The sequence below is a fragment of the Electrophorus electricus genome, chromosome 15, assembly GCF_013358815.1.
Source record: "Electrophorus electricus isolate fEleEle1 chromosome 15, fEleEle1.pri, whole genome shotgun sequence".
In the NCBI taxonomy this organism is placed as follows: Eukaryota; Metazoa; Chordata; class Actinopteri; order Gymnotiformes; family Gymnotidae; genus Electrophorus; species Electrophorus electricus.
Genome location: NC_049549.1, coordinates 1,412,293 through 1,436,685, shown reverse-complemented (window position 1 = coordinate 1,436,685; position 24,393 = coordinate 1,412,293). Strand labels below are relative to the sequence as shown.

General features: G+C 41.4%; 2 protein-coding genes across 2 annotated transcripts in view; both read left to right on the top strand.

Annotated features, from left to right (window-relative positions):
* Positions 1–5,069: 5,069 nt before the first annotated feature.
* Positions 5,070–21,740, top strand: rxfp2b (relaxin family peptide receptor 2b). Its single transcript, XM_035534325.1, is given in 23 exon segments — positions 5,070–5,193; positions 5,592–5,669; positions 6,990–7,095; positions 8,241–8,308; positions 9,313–9,316; positions 11,028–11,099; positions 11,551–11,565; positions 11,567–11,620; positions 12,546–12,617; positions 12,847–12,878; positions 12,881–12,917; positions 14,813–14,888; positions 15,394–15,470; positions 15,562–15,633; positions 15,791–15,862; positions 16,189–16,260; positions 16,522–16,578; positions 16,580–16,746; positions 18,685–18,882; positions 18,885–18,920; positions 18,923–19,111; positions 19,966–20,172; positions 21,619–21,740. Coding segments are annotated over 23 exon segments (2,007 nt in total).
* Positions 21,741–23,245: 1,505 nt separating this feature from the next.
* The window catches only part of frya (furry homolog a (Drosophila)), a 73,043-nt gene continuing 71,895 nt past the window's right edge, over positions 23,246–24,393 (top strand). Inside the window, exon 1 of the mRNA XM_035534313.1 lies at positions 23,246–23,258. The gene's annotated coding sequence lies outside the window, so the exon portion shown is untranslated. The remainder of the gene's footprint in view (positions 23,259–24,393) is intronic.

The window sequence follows — 24,393 nt, the reverse complement described above, 5'->3', positions numbered from 1 at the left end:
ATCTTGGCAAACAGAAATAGTCATGGTTCTTGTTGCACGTCCACGCACAAAATGTTGCAAATGTTTTGAACATTGCGTTTTGACCACGCGCTAAGAGCACGCGCCAGCCTGGGCGCTTCCGACATGGCATCCGTGAATTCGACAAAATACGCCGAGACACACTTAGGTTTGAATATAATTTTAAGAGTGGTCTTTCTCCTCATGTGGATGTCTACAATTAAAGGTGAGATTTAGCTTGAGTTTAGTGGCTATTAAATAGAAAGTCGGCATATTTGTGTAAATGTTATTTCAGTGCACGTTTTGCATGTGCAAGTACTGGTCTAAAAAGTTACTATAACTTATAGATTCAGATATATTCAGAAGCATATAGCCTAACTTGTCATTCGAGGACGGTGTAAAAGTAGTCTGGTAAAGTCGGTGTGCATCAGCGTCAGCTGGGAGTTATCTAACTGTAGATTTGCTTTTACTACCTGTTCCATTTAGCATAGTTGTCATAATGTGAAGGGCCGTCTGATCAGTTAGCAGACAGGTCTCCGCAGAGGTCTACAGTACATGTGGATAAGCCTTCTTTTTAATTGTCCATATTTTAAGGCGAGGGCGTGGACATATATTCATCTCTATACCGTTATATTTACTTAATGTAGTCTCGTGCTTACTTTATATCACCCAAATGTTGTGGACTAATGTCTGAGATTGCTGCGGTGAGTGATGACGATGGCACCAAATCTATAATACCACCCAAAAACGCACCCCAAATGCATTTTAACGTTCTATATATATATATAGGCTTTGCCATGCTCATAGTATATATATGGCTCTTTTTATATAGTATATTAACCATCATTGCTACCATGTTAAATGGATTATGCAATCCCTACTGCAGTTTTCTTTTTAATAAAAGACTGATTTATCACCCAAGATTTAAACTGTTTTGCTGCAGGCTTCAGCATTATTTTGGGGCTGTCAAGTTGAGCTGAAAATTGATGTGAAATGTTTGATCTCCAGCAGTGACAATCTGGGCTAGAAAAGCACCCCAGCGTCTGGCTTGGCACAGAGCTGCTTTCCGGACTCTTACAGCAGAGCATCCAACAATATTTGTTTGGGGTATCTTTGTTGGGGCATGAATAGTTGATAACAGTCCATAATTGGTAGGCCAGTAAGTAGACAGTCTCATAGTAACAGAGAATAAGGCCAAAAAACAACAATTGCTACAACAAAGACTACAGCAAACACTAAATGAAATACGGATGGTATAAACACAGGATGAGGGACCCAAAGACACTGGCGGGGAACCCTGAATGTGGGATGCATAAACCTGTGGCAGGGAGGAACCCAAATAGAAACATAAATGAAGAAGACATGGAACGTCGGGCTTGGAAAAGAGAGTCAACATTTCAATATAAGCTTTACCAGAAAGTGAAGAGCAGCAAAAAGTGCTGATATGATTAAACAGTCGCATTATATATCCAACACGTTTAGGTGTGTTTTGATGTGAACTGAGTTTCAGAGAAAAAAAACAACCAAAAAACAAAACAAGACCCAAAAAAACCATCCAAAAAAACATGCAAATGTATCAAATGTGTTGCTTTGGATTTTTGGATAAGGTGTGAGTAAAGAAAGAAATTTGTGAAGGTCTTTACCTTTGTCTCGTTCTTGGTGAACAGAAACAATGCTTGATGCTAATGCGCAGAGTAGGAGCAGGTGTGGACTGGTTAGGATGGGGAGAAACTGTGTGGCATGTTCCAGGATGTAGGTGGCTCAACATTTCATAAACTCTTACTGTGAAATCTGCACACAAGGCAGGTTGATCCTGGATTCATCCAGCATTCATTTTGGATTCTGAATAGAATCTTAATAAGTGTGAAAAAAGGAGATTCTCGTCAAATTAGGGTAATTCATGTGTGGTTATATGGTTCGCAACAAAGACAGGCCTACTTATAAAGAGGAATCTCACCTTCCCTAGTGTGGTGAGAACTTAAAACAACTTAACTGAGGACTTAAAACAGTTTAACTGAGAGAAGACAACATGGGCTGAATGACGTTGGGATGCTTCAATATATTTGTCCTCAGAAGTCTCATATTGTTTCTTCTGCTCTTCTCCTCCTCCTGATCCAGAAATATCTCCAAACATATCTCTATAAGTGCCATACCCCTACACTTTAACCCAGTATAGACTGCAAAGAACAGCGCAGTTAGGGAAAGAGGACAGACTGAACCTCCATCAACAGGTATGGTTAGGGGTGCTGCTGCAATATCCAAACGGATTATCTCCTATCATCTTTGTAAAAGCCAAACGTGAGCTGGCGACATGGCAGGAATGGCAGCACCTAAACAAACAAACAAACAAACAAACAAATTATGATGTAAACCCAGTGTTAGAAACAGGTCATGTTCGCCCTATATGAAAGTGCTATATAGGCTAAGAAAACGTACCTTGCTTGAAGTGAGGAAGTGTTGTGCTTGCCTTTGCGATAAGAGGAGGTCGGAAAAGCGCAAGCGCGGTTTTAATAACAAAAAGGATTCAAAACTAACGCCGTACACCCACTGTTGTGCCATCCCTCTAATCGCAAGTGCTTTGATTTGTGTCCGCCAAATTAACAAATAAAAAAAATAATAAAAAAGCGAATGCGCTTTAGGAAATTAGTAAAAGGCTTCAATGCCCCGGTGAATCGATGAAATGAAAGCCTCTTTGAGGTTGAGTGTCCCTGCCTTAATGATCTCTTCAATCAGTCACATTTTATTTGTATCACGCCTATCACACAAACATGTCATTCATAAAATATGACATAACATGATATAATGAGAAATGTACTTAAAATGAATAGACATTAGTGAAAATGAAACCATGTAGATCACTGAGAGCAAGAATAAAAAACATTGGAACTTAAACAGACAAAATAATGAAAATATGAAGGAAAATGAGTGTTAGTGAAAGTAATAACTTTCAAGATGCTGAAGTACAAGACAAATGTAAGAAGTAAGAAGGTAAAGGTCTAAGAAGAAAAAATCAAACAAAAAATTATATAAATGCAGTGTTAATAAAAATCCAGCCCAAATGTACAAATAAAACAGCAAGCAATAAAATGTAAATCCAACTATAAGCTTTCACTTGGTCAGTTAAAATACTGGATCAACAAAACAAAAACATTCTCTTTTTTTTGTTACTTGTATAGTGTTCACACGTCTGGAGGACGTGGAGTTTTAAAGCAATGCAGCCAAAACAATTTATGTTAAACTACTTAAATACTGTTAAAATGCAGACCACATATGTTTAATATTTACCCCAGCTAGATCACATTTATCAATAAAAGTTCTGTTAGGTTTTTTGTGACATTTTGTGACAAAATGTGCTTTTGCTAAAAAATACATTATAATCAAGATATGGGCAGAATAAATCATGATTATCTTGAACAAACATAAAAGAAATCACTAATGATGTTTATTGCTGTGAACTGAACAAACACACGAGGGATAAAGGTTTAATGCGTGTGCTGTGTGTGTGTTCCCTTCATGTGATGCATGTCTACTGTGTCTTCCTGCAATTTCATCCAAATAAATCCCATCATGTTCTCTTTTCCTAATATTACAGTATAGAATGATGAAAACATTTAGTTCAGGAATTTTACTAAGACCCTGCTCTCTCTCTCTCTCTCTCTCTCTCTCTCTCTCTCTCTCTCTCTCTCTCTCTCTCTCTCTCTCTCTCTCTCTCTCACACACACACACACACACACAAATAATTCAGGCAGGTCATGGTCGGAGAGTCAGACTCAGACATAAGCAACATCGGTCTATGGAGCTTTGCATCTACAACACAAACTTTAGTTTTAGCCTGGATGAACTTTAAAAAGTTATATGCCCTCCAAATGCTCGTATCTGTGGTATAATCTGTGAGTAGATGCAGCCTAAAGTGAAGCAGAATATCGCAACGCGTGTGTTAGCATCATGTTCCCGTCTATCTTTTCTCTTCTCCCCTCCTAATCTCCTCCCTGAACTTTGAATTAGATCATCAGGAGGGGAAATAAGGCAATGACCAGGAAACGGTATTATGACACCCTCAACCACTGAGTCTGTGCTCTGGCCAATGACAGGACAGCAAAGACGGAGTGTTTTTCCCGAGGGCTAACCATCGTCACGGACCACAAACTGAAATTGTCACAGATCATAAACTGACATCATTAAAACCTCCAGTGCTTCTCTTCTCTGACTCACAGACGGGGATTGTGTTCTTGTTTTCCTGTTGGCCTGATTTGTGTTTCTACCCGAGACTCTCTATTGCAGTTTTTCTAGGCATTAGCACATGATGTATAATCTTAACAGGCTCTGCCTAATTCAGTTTATGTACAGAGAGAAATTTGAATGTCCAAAGTCTGCTGCCATATTAGAATTTCTATTAGGCCTATCAAGTCTAGGATTCAACATTTCATGTTATAAACAAAAACAAATATAGTTTGAGACCATAGTGTAGTTCAATAGTACTGTATGGAAATAATGCAATGCATACTCTGCCTCTGAAGAAGATTGAATCTTTGAATTTTTACAGATTTTACAATGAAAGGAGTCTGGCTCAGGATCAGTACTGTGGGTAAATGTAAATTAATTGTAGCTAATGCACTGAAGATTGAATCAGTTGATATTAAACTGTCTCTGTACAACACTGTGCTCTAATGCACCATTCTGAATGCTTTTGGAATTCATAGAAGTAAAACTATGGGGTTTGCTTTTGAAATGGCCTTTGGCTTTCTCTTAAATGGAGGACTCAACCCAGTGCACTACAGTTCAAGCAGGATAACAGTCAGGGCAGGGAAAACAAGAAGTTTCTTTTAATACACGTTTGAACTGTGGACACCTGCTTTCTGTTGGTGTCAAGCTGTCCATTTCTAATATGCATGTAAATACACTTAATAAATACTGCATTATGAATTAAGTAATGCATTATGAAAAAACACTACCATTTTGTATTTAAGATGGTCAGAATTTGTAATATGAGAATGAGGAAGAATGCGGATTTAAAGTGTCTTGCCGGTCCCTTTGAAGCGAGCGTCTCCGTGGCATTAGCTGCCGGCCAGGCCATGGCGTGGCATGTCGATTCCCAGAGCTGCTCGCTGGGACACTTCCCGTGTGGGAACACCAGCTTGTGTCTACACTGCAACGGCCGGGATGAGTGTCCCAACAGTGCCGACGAAGAACACTGCGGTCAGTGTCCGCGCACGTGACACCTCGGATACACACATGCACGAACGCACACACACACACACACACACACACACACACACACACACATATATATGCATTCGTAAACTCCACGGAACTATGTGGTTTACTTGTGGCCTTATCTCAAAGCTTTGGTTTGAGCATGAAGTGTTTGTGAGAGTCTGGAGTGAGAAGTTAATTCATGCAGTTGCGCAGCTTGACTGTACTGAATAAATTAGCCCAGAACACCTTTTGTATAGATTGTGATAAGTGAACAGCTTCTCTTATTATAAATCGGTACAGAAGGGGGTTGAACCTGTGTGTGTGTGTGTGTGTTCATATTCCCACGTATAGTTTAACCTCTCTGCCTCAAAATGCTAATGCCCTCTTTGTCTCCTCAGGAGATAACAGTGGCTTGGCCAACTTCTTTGACAGGGACATTAAGAGGTCCGTTCCTCTGGAGCCGTCCAAGGGCTGCTGTAAGAAAAACCCTGATGTATTTTATCCAGTGGCAGCAGAAACAGTGTGGATCAACATAAACTGATTCTGCCTTTTTCTGCCTTTTTCCACCCCCTCTCTCGTGCTCTCTTCCTCTCTCTGTGTCTCTCTATCGCTCTCCGTTCTTCCCTCTCTCCATTCTTGCCTCTCTTTCTGTGCTCATCCCTCTCTCTGTGTACCTCTGTTTCCTTCCCTCTCTCTCTCTCTCTCTCTCTCTCCCTCTCTCTCTCACCCTCTCTCACTCCCTCTCTCTCTCTCTCTCTCTCCCTCTCTCTCTCACCCTCTCTCACTCCCTCTCTCTCCCTCTCTCTCTCTCTCTCTCCCTCTCTCTCTCACCCTCTCACTCCCTCTCTCTCTCTCTCTCTCTCTCACCCTCTCTCACTCCCTCTCTCCCTCTCTTTCTCTCTCTCCCCCTCCCTCTCTCTCTCTTTCTCTGTCCCTCCCTCTCTCTTTCAATTCAAAGTGCTTTATTGGCATGACAAATATAAATAATGATAATAATAATGACAAATAATGTGCATTTACATTTACATTTGTGGCATTTAGCAGACGTTGTTATGCAGAGCGGCTTACAAAAGTGCTTTGTCATCTACTCAAATAAAATGCACAGATAGAGTGCACATCCAGCACAGTAGGCAGATACAGGAGTCAGTGCTGACACCTAGAAAGAGTAACACAATAAGCACAAGCACAGTACCAGACAACAACAATTTAGTTATTCAGCAGTAGTGCAATATTTCCATAAGCGCAGTCATGAATCGGACTGGATCCGGATCAGACGAAGACCATCTGCATCATGTTGGGAGGGGCTGGTCTATTCTGGGCTTTGCAGGCGAACGTCAGGGTTTTAAATCTGAGTCAAGCAGCTGCTGGAAGCCAGTGAATGGAACGCAGCAGTGGAGTGATAGTGGAGACCAGTTGTGCTGCTCCATTCTGGATCAATTTTAGAGGCCTGATGGTCTATAGAAGACGAGAAAATAGTGAGTTGCAGTAGTCAAAAGGAGAAAATGCATGACTGGGTCAGGGTTGAGCCAAGATGTACTATTAAAGAAAAATAATTAAATAATAGTGCATTAACAATAATACAATAGTAATAATACATCAACAGATTAAACATGATATAGTTTATGAAAAGATAATTAATATTAAACTCCGTAATGCATTTCAAATGGAGGAAAAAAAGTATCATAAATAAATAGAGTGTTTGTGTTGTAGTGAGAAAGGTCATTTTTTCCTCTCTCCTGTGTGTGTGTAAACCTAACCCTTTCTGCCTCTCCCTCTCACACATTTCTCTCTCTCAGTCCTGCAGGAGTATCCGGATAGCTGCCAGTGCAATGACCCCGAGCTTCAGTGTGTGTACGTCAGCTTCACTTCAATCCCACTTGTGTCAGCTAACATTACCTCCCTGTGTGTACCCTCCATTGGCAGTTTGTGTTCGTGTGTGTGTAGACACAGCGACGGCACGCTCGTTGCCAGACTGTACTGCTTAGATTGTGGTTAGAAATGTATACAAATCCCAAATCATGGTTGCTATACCTGACAGGCAAGTGTTGAGTGTTGATATGATGGAAATTAAGTTGCAGACAGCAACGAGGTCATGAGTTCAATTCCCAGGGCGCGCACATGCTATATACTGATAAGTGAATATGTTGCTCTGAATAAAAGCATCTGCCAAATGCAGAGAATTTAAAATATAAAGTGTAATATAAAGTTAAAATATAAAATGTAAACATGTGCTTATGATCTCTGCTAGTAAACATTGCATCAGCACTAAAGCAGCCTGGAGACAACCAGTGATATAACAGGAGATGAACAGCTGCCTTTCTGTTTCTGCATTTATAATACACATTCTGAAGTTAACAGTTAGTTAGCTGTAGGATAATGAGGCCTGTCAGAGAGGGGGAGGTGTGCAAGAGTTTAATGGCTCTTGTTTGCGTACGTATCAGTCTAAAACTGCTTCGTCATAAGTTATTTCACTTCATTGTCATCAATTTAAAATTTAAGTGAATTTATGACAAGGTGAGAGGTGTTGTTTATGGTTGTCACAGAGATCTGTTTGTCAACCACAGTTTGTTCAGTCTTGGAGCACCACTTGAGTATTACCAGCCCAGCACCCAGCTGCGGTTTAAATGTCCAAACCGCTGCTACTTTATATCTTGTTCTTGGTTTAAGAAGCCTGGGTTTTAACTTTTTATCATAGAGTTTGGACAAAAAGTTTTGTTGTGCTTTCAAATCTGAGGTTGTTTTCCCCATGCCACAAGCTGAAGTTTTCTACTCTTGCGCTCTGGGCCCTACCCGACTTCTGACCTACACGGTCTGGTTATGTTTGCCTATGCTTTCTCCAGCTGCCTTTTCACCAGAGCTTTGTCTGTGAGGAGTATGTGGGCCTGACAGCTGCTTGGGTCACTCTCCCCAGGCGGCTAGACCAGTCCCGTTATTGCCTGAACGCTGTCTGGAGCGCACCAGTAGAAAAAAACCCCAAGATGCGCCTTTAGGGCGTGACGGAGCCCCATGTGGATGCCTGATCATTCCTGCTTTCTGTCTTCTCACAGGTCCCTTAAGAGCAATGAGATTCAAGTATTATATGAAGATGCCTTTTTTTCTTCAACGGTATGTTCTCGTTGTCTCTGAGCAAAATCCAATTGTTAAAGATGTGGTACTTTTGAGCTGAGAGGCAGGGCACCAACGCTGAGAAGACTGACGTTTATTGAGGGCAAATCTAGGTTCGTTATCAGGGGCAGTCCAGGGTCAAAGAGCCAGGGAAAGTAGAGACAGAAAGTACACCCGAATTCATAGCAAAAGAACAGAACACAGAAGCTAAACAAAGAGAAGGCTAACTTGAAAACAAGGGAAACGAAACTCAGGAGAACCGATACACAGAAACACAGTACCTCAAACCTAGTATGTCAGACATCAAACATTTAACAAAACACAACAACCAGTAAGAGGACAGAGAACATACAGGGCTGAAATACAGCAGATACTCACAGGAGACACCTGGGCCAGATACACAGCGGAGAGACAACAATACGGAACGCATGGCAGGAGCAACAACCATGACAGGACCCTCAGAAACATCTGTATGAAACATCTGTATGAAACATCTGTCTGCAGCTGACACATACCAGTGTGATACTCACAAGGTCATTTAAACATTTGAGCAACATTCATAATTTGTGTCAGACAACAAACCAGAAAAAATTAAAAATAAATGAAAAGATCTTAAAAGGAAGACGTGAAAAAAAACATCCTTTGGGGGTCACAGCCGAGTGTGTGAGGGAAGGATAACACAGTTACTCTTCGTTTTTGATTCGTGCTGAGGCAATCGGTGGACATCAGGAAGTGCATTGAAAAGATATGTTTATATTTTTAAAGTTGATATTTATAAAATATACTTTTAAAGCAATGTCACTGTAGCATTTATGAATCAATTCTGACCTGATTGAGTTGACTCATATCATGTTGGCTGCTCAAATTTGCTATGCGCTCAGATTAAAAACTTCACCAATTAACAGGTATCTGCTCTTTCCGAAGCAGTTTTGTCTTTTTGGTCTTAAGTGGAAACGCTCAGGTGGAGACGGTCTGGAGGTCGTCAATTTCTTCGTAACATTTACAACCACCGAGGCTTGTATTACATACATGAATAATTACGTTTCATGATCTTCCCTGCGATGAAGTTTTATAAATGTCATGTTTAATTTTAACAAACACAAACACAGCAATCCAAACCCACTTGATGAATGCTTGTAATAGTTTGATAAATGTTTGGCCATTGGTGGACCTTGATTAGTTATTTTGAACAGTGGCTCAACACCTCTCAGTCCTTCTCTCCCGGAGCTTACTGCAGAAAAACAACACAATTTCCTTCTCCCCACCCTTCTCTCATATGTAATGCCATAATAATAGCGCTAGCCATGCCGCATCAACTTACTTGTCTTAATGTGTCTGGCAGCCAGCATAAATTATTTTTTTCCTTCTCTTTTTGACATTTGTAACTTTATCAATAATTTGTTTTAGATGCGATTTCTGCTGAAACACAAGCTTTGTAGCTCCCTACTGATGGTGAGGTTCATTAGTATACTGATCCTAATGAAAACACGGTCAGGAGGCTAATTGCTAATTAGTTCCTTAACGTCTGCCAATAAGCTGTTGGCTGCCACTTTATTTATGAAGGGTAGTTCTATTAACACGCTCACCAGTGATCTGACCAGCACAGATCCGCTCAGAAACATGCTAGCATGCGCCAGTAACCATGTTTGCTACTCTAGCTCTGTATGTTGCATTTGCCAGGGCATGTTGTCATTTCTTGTGCGCAAAATCTACTTAAAAGAAACTTGTCCAAGGCTGTTAGCTCACGCATGATGCTAACACACGGCAGTATCCCATTATTACATGCAAAGGAGACTCTGATTAACAGCCAGTAAACATGGCTCATTTGAGGTGAGTGCAGACGACGTTTGTCTCATTAGGACAGATTGGGTATTAATAAACAAGGCATTAATGAAGAGATAAAAAGGCAGATATGCATTAACTTCCTTCTCCAAAGATAAGAGGACCATCTTGCTTTGTGCTTCTGTTGGTGAAATAAATGTGTGTTTGCTATCACTGTGTTAATCATTTCCTTTCTATTTGGCTTGTTTTTTTAGAGAACATACTCCATTGTGCCGAAAAAGCAATTTCAGATTCAGAAGGGTCATAAATTCTCCCACGTTTCACTTAGATGAACGATTTTACCATTTGCCATGCCTTAAAGCACCATTTGAAACTGGCCTTACTTTACATCACACTGGGCTAAGCGCAGCTGTTGGTGACCTGCTGCTAGTTCAGAAGTAATCACTGGGAAAATCCGTGAGGAGGCCTTACCAATTTATGTCACCAGAGTGTTCGTAGTATGCTTGACTGGCACTGTCTGAGTTTTGAAAGACACCTTTAAATGCTGGTACTGTCTGAGTTTTGCAAGACACCTTTAAATGTGTGTTTGTGGCTGCTTGTGTGTGTGGTCTTTCTAAAGAAATTCTTGGGCAGCCTCATACATCAAACCACAAATCATTCAGATCATTGACCATGGAATCAATGTTAATTTAATTGCATTTATACTTCCTTTATCCTGCTGGCTATAATTCCTTTGGCATCTTACTACACTAAAGTGCGAGTGACTTTACCACAATGACTTATAATTCAGGTCTTATTAAACAAATGCCTTATGGGCTTTTGTGCAACTGTGTTAACTTTAGCTCCTGCTGAAATCAATATACAGAGCAAATGGGTATGAAATACGTGTGTGTGTGTGTGTGAAATGTGTGTGTTTGTGTGTGTGTGTGTGTGTGTGTGTGTTTCAGATTTCTTCAAGACAATTGCATCACTTTGGTTTCTAATCAGGCATTTAGTGGATTATTTAAGATAGAGAAATTGTAAGTACATATTCATACAAACTTCAATGCCCTACTGGTGCATACTGACGTGAGTGATGCATTATATGAGTCTAGAGGTGTCTTTTATGTGATGTACGTTTTGTGACACCTTTGTGACGGATTTTCTGAGTACCAGTGGCTGACATCTTAAACATCTAAAGTTGCAGGGCCACGGTCATTTGTTCCAGGGTTACTGAGGCTTTTGTGCTGTCTTCCATGCTTCAAATACATAATCACCTGCCTTTGATAGGTAGAAGGAGAGAGAGAGAGAGAGAGATTATTGTGTATGCATTATGTGTGGGAGAGGTTACTGTGTGTGTGAAGAGACAGGGAGATTACGGTGTGTGTGTTTCTGGGGGCGGGGTGGGGGGGTTGGAAGAGATTGTGTATGTGCACAATAGATTATTAGCCTTCTAATAATGTGTGTACCATAGTTTGTATTCTGTTTCAGATCTCTGAGCCAAAACTGCACCTTTGTTAAAACCTGGTGTGTTTGCTGATCTCCACCTGCTAAACTGGCTGTGAGTTAATTCAGCATATTTGGCCTATCATCTCCACATCATGACACATCATCTCCAAACAGAACCGATTAAAGGCCGACCCATTTTCAGCTCTATTTATCAGTGGCACTCAGTATGAATGCATTATAAGCATATTTCCATATGTCAGCATGGCATTCTCTAGGGTTTATTCCCCATCAGGGCAATAATCCAACTTTTCTGTGCACCTTAAAGAGAAACTGTATGAAAGAACATTTGGATCTCCATCATACAACAGCTTGAATATGGCTTAAAGTTCTGCATTTTGTGCTGGCGTTCAGGAGTTCTTAGATTACCATTAAACAGAACTTTTCCTAAAATAATATAAGCGCTAAGTTATGGAGTTACTGTGTATATATAATAACAGCAGAGCAAAATTTCCTTATGTTTGTGTTGTGTTTGAAATTACACCTTTCTGGCTACCTGTACATATCTGATAACAAACAAGTCTACTCCTGACCTGACTTCTTTTTCTATGGTTCCATTTTGTCTATGTGATCATATGAGTCTAAAACCCTGGAAGGCTTAGGAAACACCCATGATGAATAATTCTGTGCAGTGTAACTAATAATTATTCACTCACCTGATACGGACTTGGCCGACCCCCCGGCAAAGATGTAAATGGCATGATTGCCAGGTCTCTGGAGGAGCATTTCATACCAGCGCCTTCCATGCAAACCTGAGTGTGAATCCTCCTTCGTTCAGCTTCCTGCGTGTCACTGTATAACTGGCACCGTCTGACAGAATGACCAGAATATTGTCTAGTTCAATGCCATCAGTATAATGCTAACACATGTGTTAAGAAGTTTGAAAAAGCTTTAAGAAGGCTTTAAGAAGGCTTGCTGGGCACAAGTTAACTCTTCTTTGTTTTAGGTATACATAAGTGTTTTTGATTTCTTATGGACAGAATCCTGGATGACAATCCTCTGAAAATGATCAGTGAGACCACTTTCACTGGTTTGAAGTCTCTCTTCTTCCTGTACGTATATATCCACTTCTGATCTTTCTTTTTTGTTCTTTTTATGAGCCAGTGGGCACAAAGCTTGTTAATTTTTGTTTTTGAATAATGCCTATAGACACTTTTAAAAGTTAAATGTTAGCTATTAATGCCAAGTAGTATCCAATTTGTCTTCAGTTTGTCCTCAGAGATAGAGTAAGAAACTGAAGAGGTTTGTGGGTAACCTTGGCTTGTCTGGTGGTGTGTGCAGGTCAATGGTGAACACGTCTCTGGAGATGCTCCCTCCACACTCTGCACCTATATGCCCTCTCTCAGCTGGCTGTAAGTCTGTTGTTAACTATGTGTCTGCATCTCTCTCTCTCTCTCTCTCTGCCATAAGTGAGTTTTTTCACAGATATGCTGATTTAAAGACAACACACTGAATGTTACACGATGTCCCGTCCCTCTGGCTACACTTCACAGGGCTTTAAAGGGCAGTACAACACGTAGCCCGTAAAAGGGCTGTGTTCACTGGGACTCTTTCCAGCGAGATGCATCAAGGGAACATTAAGGTTGTGTACCAGAGCATGATCTCTGAAATGAAATGTGGCAAATCAATAAGTATAACTTTAGACTGAGTACTACTAGACTTTAGGTATAAACTGGATACTGTGCTCACTCTCAAAAATGATAAGCCTCGAGGGGTGTGTGGGGTGTTGGAAGCCACACACCGTTTCACGTCACCACCGCTGGCTCCTCCCTAACACATCCATGTCTGTCTGCACAAGCACGACTGCAGGAGCTGCTGAGGCTGAACCGTCCTTGCCTTTCACCCTTTACTTCCCATGCCCTTCCCATGCGCTTCCTATATCCTTCCCATGCCCTTCCCATGCGCTTCCTATATCCTTCCCATGCCCTTCCAATGCGCTTCCTATATCCTTCCCATGCCCTTCCCATGCGCTTCCTATATCCTTCCCATGCCCTTCCCATGCGCTTCCTATATCCTTCCCATGCCCTTCCCATGCGCTTCCTATATCCTTCCCATGCCCTTCCCATGCGCTTCCTATATCCTTCCCGTGTCTGTCTCATGCCCTTCCCATGCCCTAATGTTAACTGTCACAGGAGCTCTAACATCCTCATTCCTTTGACTCTTTTCATTCATTCCGCAGGTTCATCACACTGGTCCTCAGATATGTTTGGTTTGTGTACATGTGCACTTGGGTCATTAATGTGAAATTAATATTTCTGTACATATAAGGGCCCATTGATGGCAGAGCACTGATTACATTTAGAACAGACATATATCATTTACAAACATCAGTGTGTACACTCAGGGGAAAAGATCAGAGCTGTGAAACAATTTAAATCGACTATGTTTTAAAAGTATGTGCTGCATTGTGAACATAAAGTCTTGCCTACCAGGATGGCAGAGGAGAAAAAGTTTCCTGTAAAAAGAATTATTCTTGTAAACCCATGAATATGAACCTTTATCATGCTTCTGTCAGCACAATAAACATTTGAGCTGAGTTCTCCCCCCCCCCCAAAAAAAACACAGAGAGAACGATCTCTCTTGGTTAATTAGCAGAGAGATGTTGGTATTTGGAGGGTATTGGCCGAGATTCAGTAAAGTCTTATTCAGTGTCCACTGAAATGTCTACTTCTTGATAAAGTTACTTCCTGACATCCAACAGCTCTTAACTTAGTTTGCATTGCAATCTGTCATAGCTGCTGTAAACCTTTGTGGGTCTCTATTGCATTGATAAAGTGCACTTTCCAAAGCCGCTCAGACACTACTGGCTGTCCCCAAGGAGATCTGATTTAGGTACTGGTCTCGAATCTTGCCTAATCCAGCTCAGAGCCTGTGTCTCAGGTGCATGTGGGTTTGATGTAAGAACAGTGTGTTCTCATTTCCTGGCCTTAATTTACCACAAAACCTGTATCATCATCTTCATCACCATCTTTGGATGTGTCAGGGATGCTGGAGGACTATGTGGCACTGTGTCTTTTTCTTTTTTTTAAATTTCTGTTTTCACTTATTCGTTGTTGCTCCTGAAATTTGCCTCACAAATTGAACTGCAGCGTTTAGGTAGCTCTTGCCCTGTCTGGCGCACCACCGCTGTGTGTGAGTTTTGATAAACACAGTAACATGGTTCACATAAACAGTACCCCAGTTCACATAACGAGTTGTTTTTTCAATGTAATGCGTAACCACAGACTCTCGTGATTCTGCTCCAAAGGGACGTTGAAGGGAACCGCATTCAGAGACTGAACCACTCTACCTTGCTGTCCTGTGAGCAGCTCACTGTGTTGTGAGTAAAGAGGCAGACAGCTGGATCCTGGAAGCAGAGGAGGGAGTGCGCATACATTTGATGGACCTGAAACCTACTTAAAAAGGAAATCTGTTTAATACGGTGCATTCCTTCAGATAAAATAACACACATTCAGTGTCCTGCTCTTTTGGACCCACTACCTGTGCAGCAGTGAGAATGTTGTTCACAGACCCAAATGCCCAAATGTGTCATAAGCCAAGCGTGCTGTACCCTGAAAAAGCGTGTGGGTGTGGGATCAGAATGGTTTAGTTCCATCAGAAATATTGGCAGAAAACTCCCAAGTCTTTAAGCATGTCTGTGGCACTGATAGTTTATTTGACTCAAGAGCAAGGATGTGCAGATGATCAAATAAGAATGCATTTGATTTTGCTCCCTTGTTGCTACACAAACTGTTCCACTGCTGTGGCTATAGCTAGATATGTCACCCGTGTTATCTATATTATCCCACATGTGTGGGAAGACATCCTTCAAGTGTTTTCACAATAAAGCATGAATCTCTGTGTGCCAATCAGATTAGGAGACTGTCTGGGAGCACTTTCCAAAGCCTATGTATGCTGGGAGAGCTGTGAGTGCCTCTGGATATCTGGACGTTTGAGTGTTCGCATGTGCACAGAGCAGGTGTTCAGTAATGATCCGTATGTCTGGGGCTTCTGCAGGGACCTCTCCAGTAACCAGATTAAGCAGTTGCCTTTTAACATCTTCAGAGGCCTGCAGGCTCTGTAAATCCTGTGAGTTGTTCAAACAAAGGATCTGAATTAGGAATCTGTGATTATAACAACGTTCCAAGTCAGACTATAAGGGCTTTTAAGCACAACTAACATTCACTCCAGCTTGCAAGGATGCTTGTTTTACATTTAGTAACCCATCATATCTTATCCTGTGCAGGAATCTTTCCCAGAATCCACTGAGCCTCGTCCACCTGAGCCAGTTTGATCACCTCACTCAACTCCAGTCACTGTGAGTTACACATCTACCCTTTTCATTCCGACAGCTAAGTACAGCCAGAAACTTAATCAGACATTCAGCAGTGACGTTAGTTTGGAATACTGTGTACGAGTATCTGTTGCAGCATACATATGCCATATACATTTACTACATTTACTATATTCTGTGATGATGGGGAAAAAGGCAGACACGATGACCAAGCGATGCACTGAAACAATGTTTTAGTGCCACATCAGTCTGTAAAGTGATGTTAAAAGTGAAACTAACTCAGAATCGAGAGATCCTTCACCACTGAGGTGAGGCAGAGATGAGCTACTGACCTTCTGCCCTTCCTACAGGGGCCTGGACAGTGTGGATATTCCAGACATCCAGACATGCAGGTTCCAGCCCATGAAGAACCTGTCCTACATGTACTTGCACGATATTGCTTTTCTTGGGATAACAATAATACATAAATCAATGATACATTAATTTTATATTATTTTGCAATGCTGCAAAATCGCTTTTAAAGTTGTGCTGACATTTTTGCCTTTAGATCTAAAATTGTGTCTGACATCGAAAGCTAGGATAAGCCACAGTCATCTACAAGCATTTATCTACAATCAGCATATTCAAAAGCACATCCCTCGAACACACTCACTGATAACAATTCCGCAAACATATTCCCACAGATATGTCAAGACATTCCAGTACTGCTCCTACGCACCGCATGTCCGGAAGTGCAAACCCAGACGGTATCTCCTCTTTCGAGGACCTGCTGGCCAACAAGGTCTTGCGTGTGTCCATGTGGGTGATGGCCTTCATCACCTGCTTCGGCAATATCTTCGTCACTGGCATGAGAATGCTGATCCATGCTGAGAACACCCTCCATGCCATCTGCATCAAGGCTCTGTGCTGTACGTCCTGGAGGAACACATGATGTTTTCGGTTTTACCATAACATAATGTTTTGTATGTGTGATGAAATGCTCAGTTTACCACTCATCGACTTATTCTCAAAAGAGGTTTTCCAGGCATAATGTAGAACTGCACTCTTATTAATAGGATGGTCAAATGTTGTATTCAAGGCACCTGTGTTTCATGAAGAAGGACAGCTGACTTCTAAGCACTCACATAAGTGTTTTAATACCCACGATCCCTTGCTTAGCACATGCTTCTAAAGAGTTGATTATTAAGATTATTAAGTTCAGTTTATTAAGATGTGGTTTGGCATGAGTGGTTACTAAGCTGTGGTTTGGCGTGAGTGTTTATTAAGATGTGTGTTTTAAGGTGTGGTTTGTATGAGTGTTTATTAAGATGTGGGAGTGTTTCAAGATGTGGTTTGGTGTGAGTGATTATTAAGCTGTGGCTTTGCACGAGTGGTTATTAATCTGTGGTTTGGTGTGAGTGGTTATTAATCTGTGGTTTGGCGTGAGTGGTTATTAAACTCTGCAGCTGGTGCATTAAAGGAATTGCCTGCTTCTCTCTCTCAGCTGCCAAAGAAATCTTCCAGGTGTGAGAGCAGCTGACAAAACAATTTCCTACTGAAAGATGAAAGTGTGACTTATCACACTGAAGAGGGCCCTTTCCTCTTGTTTCTCTCTCTCTCTCTCTCTCTCTCTCTCTCTCTCTCTCTCTCTCTCTCTCTCTCTCTCTCTGTCTCTCAGTAGCTGGCCAGGCAGGTCAAATTCTCCCGGTTGACATCCTGTTGTCTAAGACTTTCTTCTCCTGACCGGAAATCTGTAACCTTGTCACCATTCCCTGATCTCTGCCCCACTTAAGGATCAAATCGACTGCATCTCCACCATCTCAAACACATGGCCTCTTTCGCTTGTGAACAGGTGCCAATGCTAGAAATTAAACAACCCTTTTTTGGATACTAGAATTTGCTCCAGTGCAAAAAAAGATGGCCATACAGAAAAGGGAAATAGAAATCAGCATATAAGTTGTACAAATATGTGCTTTGCTTCACTTGTTGAACTGCTGGAATCGTGTGGGAGAAGACCACGTATCATTATGTTAACAGAAGGATGTCCAGAGTATTCGATTAAGTAATTGCAGTGTGTCTCTCTTAATGGTAAATGGGCAGTGGTAGCTCAGTGTTTAAGGTACCTGACTAATAAATGGCAGCACAAGACTTTTTTCTGTCAAAAGTAAAGAACAAAGAACAATTTATCCATAATTAGTCATATTACATTGCGTTTGGTAGACGAGCAACTTAAAATTTCAATCATATTTGATGCAAATGTAGCGTTAGGAGTCTTGCTCGAGGACACAAGGTATAGCACAGATGGGGGATAGAATTCCAGTCCCCCACAGGAGAGGCGTTGGTATTACCCACTACTCTATACCAACCAAATAAATTCAAATTAGCGGCTGATGAGACAGATGCATCTTTAGTTAGTCATCTAAATGTAATGCACTAAATATTAATGCACTCTAAATGTACCCATCTTCAGTGAGCAAGTGTTCGTCAAAATTATTTAATGTATATTTTAAAAAATTATATTCCCTTGTCTTAATTTTAGTTGCAGAGGAGGGATTAATGGCAATGATTAGTGTCAAATGACAACCATATATTCCTGCCGTGGGACCATCCTTGAGCTAATTTCCCCATCCTTCCCTACCATGATGAGCTGCCTATGGCTCTGTGCCAGACTGACTACCAAGAGTGAAATACTTCCTGGTCTAATCCATTCATTGAGCAGTTTCATTCTTTCCAAAAACTACCATACCATTTCCGGTATGATATAATTGGCATGATATAATTGCTATGGTAACATATTTCTCTGTTTCTGCTCTTGCGCTGTTTGAGAAAAGGCTCTGACTTTTATGCTCACGATACCCCACACGCAGGTGTGGACTGCCTGATGGGGGTCTACCTGTTCTTCGTGGGGGTCTTTGACGTGAAGTCCCGGGGTGAGTACAACAAGAACGTCCACCTATGGATGGAGTGTCTGCAATGCCGCACCATGGGCTTCCTGGCCACGCTCTCCACCGAGGTGTCCATCATGCTGCTCACCTACCTGATGCTGGAGAGGCTCCTGGTTATCATGACCCCCTGAGCCACCTGCGTCCGGGCAGGGCCCAGACCTCGCTACCCTGGCCTCCATCTGGCTCCTGGGCTTGTCCATCACCGCTGTGCCGCTGCTCAGTGACGAGCTGTTTGGGATCTACTACGGTCACAACGGCGTCTGCTTCCCCCTTCACTCCGACCGCATAGAGAAGCACCCCACCAAAGGGTACTCCATGGGCATATTTCTGGGGTGAGTGGCAACTTTAAGTTAGTTTATGTTCGTTTATAATGTTTTATTATATAACGATGTCTGTGATGTCTTTGAAGAGTTCTACGCTTTTAAAGGGGCATCTTAAAGGGTTTCCTATGGGGATGTTGAGATCTGGATAAGTGAAATACCCTTCTCTGAACATGCAGGCAATCTTATCCTGGGCCATCTTAAGAAATGCTAATTTTTCTTCTGTAGTTTACTGAAACAAGAAAAAAAAAAATGTCTTGGACAAATTGACTCTTAGCGCACTAACAAGGGCTTGAATCCATCACAGAGAGTGAGGTCAGCAGTAAATGACGGTCATGGTAAAGGCTTCATATGAAGAGCGTGGTGTACACATTATTCATATTCGCTCAAATTTCCCTTCATGTCTTTCGTTCATTTGTGTAATTCAGTCTTGGCATGTACTGTAATGTTGTAATGGAAATCATTTTCCACCACATTAGCTGCAATAGACCCCCTCCCCACCATACGGGAATGGAGGAATAGCTCCTCTGTTAGTCTGGACAGCCTCAAACACAAAGCAGCACAATTCTGTGCTCCATATTCTGTGGGGAACTGTAGACATCATTAATAATGCACTCAGTTTTTCAGGCATAGATTAAGCCCATTTCTGAACCACAAAAAGCCTAAATGAAGTATTTGCTTGCAGCAATATTTAGTTCAGTTTTTGAGGTGTTGAAACCTTAATTTATGTCTGAGAAACTGACCTGTTTTAAAATCTTTTAAAAATTGTTTCAGTGGGATAAGATGTGCCATCTTTAACCGCGGTGAAATAAAAGCCACCATAACCTCAGGTCACTTCCTCAGCCACCTTGTCTGATCAGTGTCTCTCCTTTCCGCCCCTCAGGACTCAATCTGGTGGCCTTCCTCATCATCACCATCTCCTACTCCAGCATGTTCTACTCCATACACAAGACAGGCATGAGGGCCACGGATCTACGCAAGGACGTGGCTGTGGCAAACCACTTCTTCATCATCGTGTTCTCTGACCCCCTCTGCTGGATCCCTATATTTCTTGTCAAACTTTTCTCCCTGCTGAAAATGGAGATTCCTGGTGAGAAAGTCTGAAAGGACCGTATAAATGTTCCCCAAATACTATTACATCTGAAAGCTGCAATCTCAGTTTTTGTAAGACATTAATTTCTTAAGGCTAAGACATTTATGGTCCACTTGGAGCTCTGATTGAAATCCTGCTGTGTAATATAATTAAACTGAAAAATTATTTCATATAGCAATTAAAATGAGTTTAAACAAAACAAATTACAGTCTGTAACAGACTGATATGCTCCATCAAATACTATATGAACACTGTATTCAGGAATGTGATTTAGCAGCACTAGAGCAACACCTAATATCCCTGTACCTGCCATAATGAAATGGCCCTTAAAGAAATAGTTACACTAACAATCGAATTTACACACTTTCTCCCTTAGCTCAAATACGAGCTTTGCATAAAGGTTTTGCTTTTATAGTTTTGCGCTGGAACTCTGAGGCTAACGTCATGTTAGTAAAGGAAACTTGTCACCATCCGCATTCCTGTAATGGTGAGCGCGTAAGAGGTGGACGCATGCGCAGAGAGGTGCGAGATTTATTATGGGCAAATCCAGAATGGTTATCGTTGTAACAGTCCAGGGTCACAGAGCCAACACGTAGAGTGCGAGGACACGTGGTTAACTAAACGAAACAAAACACGATAAAAAATGGGAAAGACAAGAACCAACACTAACAAACAGGAAGCCAATAACACAAGGTCAGAATTATATACGAAGGACATAATTAGCAATAACCAGTAACTGAACAGGCAACAAGTCAGGGTTTAAATACATGTAATAATAAGATATGACTGGACACAGGTGCAACTCATGAGGAGCGGAGAAAACCAACCTAAAGCAAAAACGACACGAGACAGGGAAACCATAGAGACAGAGATGCTTGGAGGGGCTAACTGGAACAAATCCAAAGCCCCACTAAGCCTGGATCCCATGAACCGGTTAAGTCATTTCAAATGCATGCTTTTTTAGTTTTTGGCACTGTTAGTCTTATGGACCAAAAAAGAGGGAGTCAGTTTGGGTGTTTCCATAACAACTCATGGTTTTCAACAGTCAGCCTATGTACTGGTAAAAAGGTTACTATGTACCTAATATTAAATAGACACGTTATGTAGTTTTCTCTCTGCTCTAAGTTAACTAGCCAACATAGGTAGCTAGCTAGCTTTCCCAGAACTCAGTTAAAGTGTTTGCAACTTTCTGCTGCAGTTTAATTGCATATCACTGGTTTTGTGCAAAATACACACAGAAGTAACAGAAAATAATCCTAGTGTTCCCATACTAACCCATGTTATCAGACACACAAAGGGCTGTTTTGTTGTCAGACAGTTATCCGACAGTTTTCTCTTATGTTTTGTTTTCAGACGGTTTTAATAATAAAAAAAAAAACACAACTGTTTCTTTCTCTTGCTAAAATCCTCTTTTGTCCTCTTGTTCCCCACGGCCCCTGTAAGGAAGGATCACGTTGTGGGTGGTGATCTTCGTCCTGCCCATAAACAGTGCTTTGAACCCCCTCCTCTACACACTGACCACCAACTTCTTCTGAGAGCAGGTGGAACAGCTCCTGTACCAGTAGCAGGGACACACGACCCTCAGAAAGGACTGGCCTGGACCTCCAGCCTGGATGTGGGTGCCAGTCTCTGAGGAGCCTGTATGTGTCAGAGGGAAGCGTTTTGCAAAGAACTCCCATGACTTCCCAGACCTGTAGACTTGGATAACAGGTACTCCCTAGGCAGGTGTTAGTCTGGAGATGGCCTCTCATTGTATGCTGACCTGGGGGACGTGGGAAATGAAAGACAGCTGTCTGATAGGCCTCGCCCGGCCAGAGCCTTCTACTGGCAATAAGTTGAAGAACCAGTCCTCTCAGCCTTCTGCGAGGCTGCCAAACAAAACAATTGATGACACATATTCTGAAAGAAGACACTTAACAACAAATAAGGGTTTTGCCCTTAAATAGAGACATTCTAAAGGAGACATGAAACTGTGCTGTTCTGCTACTGTTACCTCAAGTAAAATTGCCTTTGTTTACCTAATCACTCCTAAAATAACAAGTGTTCAGTCACTGCTGAAGACAGAGCTTAGATATTGTCTCCTAGTGCTATGTCCTGAGCTAAAATAGCAATGCTTTTGATTCTGTTGTGTAAAGCACATCTGCAATCTTTTGGTTGTCCCCAGAGTTAAAGCATGGTTTCTGAGACATTAACCCCACATGTCAACCATCTACACAATCCGAAGCCTTATCCTCTCTCGGCTTTAAGGCCAGGGTTATTTTGGGAAATTCACCCTGATCTTTAGGCAATAAAATAAATATTATGACATATAACATTTCTTTTTGCCATTTTTTTTTGGTACATAGATTGTCACTTTATTTGTCATATGGAAAATAATGTTTAATTTCATTATTGATAGATGCCAGTTTTCTGTCAAATAGGCACAAGTTTCAATGTTTGCAAACAAATCAAAAATATCTTCCCAGGTCTTTCTTGAAAACAATGCTCCACAATCCGTCCCTTTACTATTCACATATTGAACAACTCTTTGCAATCTCGATGTTGACCTTGAAATGTACCACTAAACTCTGATCCAAACTTTAATCCAGTTCGCAGAATTGATCACTCAACGCTCCTCCTTGCAAAATGAGCGGAGTGTCGGAGTACGGAGGTAACAGCACCAACTTGGATGCAAATTGCGACGAGAGGATGCAGTAGATGAAACAACACTCCTTTATCTACGTACGCTTGTTCGCTCATCAAAGTTGGTCTGACAGGTACAGTTGATTTGTTGACATTAAATGTAGCGAGCTGATATAAAATATTCATTGCGATTACGATTAATCGGTTGTTAATGTAGTTTTTTCCCCTGCACCTTTCGCCTTTTTCAGAATCGATGCTTACACATAAAATGCTGTAAGCCTCGTCGCTATGTGTTAGTTTACTGGGTTTACTAAGTTTATCGCCCGCTCGCGAGTCGCAGAACCAAGTTGATCGCAACCAGAAATGCGCGCGATGACGCGCGCGCAACATGTTTCATGAAACCTGCCAGTTCTGGGCGCGTGAGCATCCTAATGTGGGAGCCTGTAGCTTCATCGAGTGCAGTAAGTCTTACTGTTACTTTATACTATAATAATAATAACAATAGATGACAGATGATTTTCTGTGTGCGACAGATAATTTAACTAGTAATGGCGTGGACTTGTTAGTCTGTTTCGATGACAGCTCAAGGAAATTGAGTTCATAAGGCAAAATGTACCTCTTGGTAAATTACCAACAAATATGGCAAGAATAGATTTAAGTCTGTCATGCCACAGGGATTTTCTCATGAAGTTGATATTTCACTGCTCTTTCATTTCTGCGGTTAAGAATCTAGAGTCTAAGACTGGTGTTTCACTAATGGCAGATGAACCATAGCTGTTGATACGGCGCAGAGGTATAGGCTACACAGAGCAGCTCTTTGTTAAATGTCAGGTACAGTTGATCTGTTAATCTTATTATACACAGCAGAAACAAACTTTTCAGATCTAACATGTTCAAAGTCCACTTTACTGTCAGACCAGTGAGTTGTATCTCAGTTCACAGAGTTCCTTAAAGCAGTAAACCGATAGCGACTCATTGTGAATATGCTTGCAGGCATTTAGACCTCAGTACTGAGAAACATACGAAGCAAGTTCATGCTCCAATGTTCGTAACAATATACTTCTTTAAAATGTCTATGAGTATTACCAGGGTTTATTGTGTTATATTTGCTATAGTACGATGTGCTTTGTTGTTATATGATACAATGCTTAACTGAGCCTTAAGGGTATCAAATATTTACTGGCAATTACGTGCATTTTATGTGGAAAGCTGGACTTATGTCAAACATTATCAAGTGATTTTTGTAACCAGATTATTTCACTGCTATTATCTAGCATACCTCTGTATAGGCAGCTGACACAATACTCATTAGATGGTACAGTACAGTTAATTAGGACAGTCCCTCTACCTTGCATATATGCTGAATATTATTCAGAAGCATTGCAGTGATCATATCAAAAGCTCTGCTTGTTTCTCAGGCAACCAGAGACCCATGCTTCATGCTTTGCTATAAATACATGTGTGGGCTAAAGGCAGAGTTATGATCTGGTAACGTTTACATAATCCTGTTTCTCCCCTGCCTCCATTTTGTAGCGTGCGTCTGCTTCCTGGGTCTGTGCGTAGTTCTGCTGACTCTCCCACGCATGTTTTAGGTAA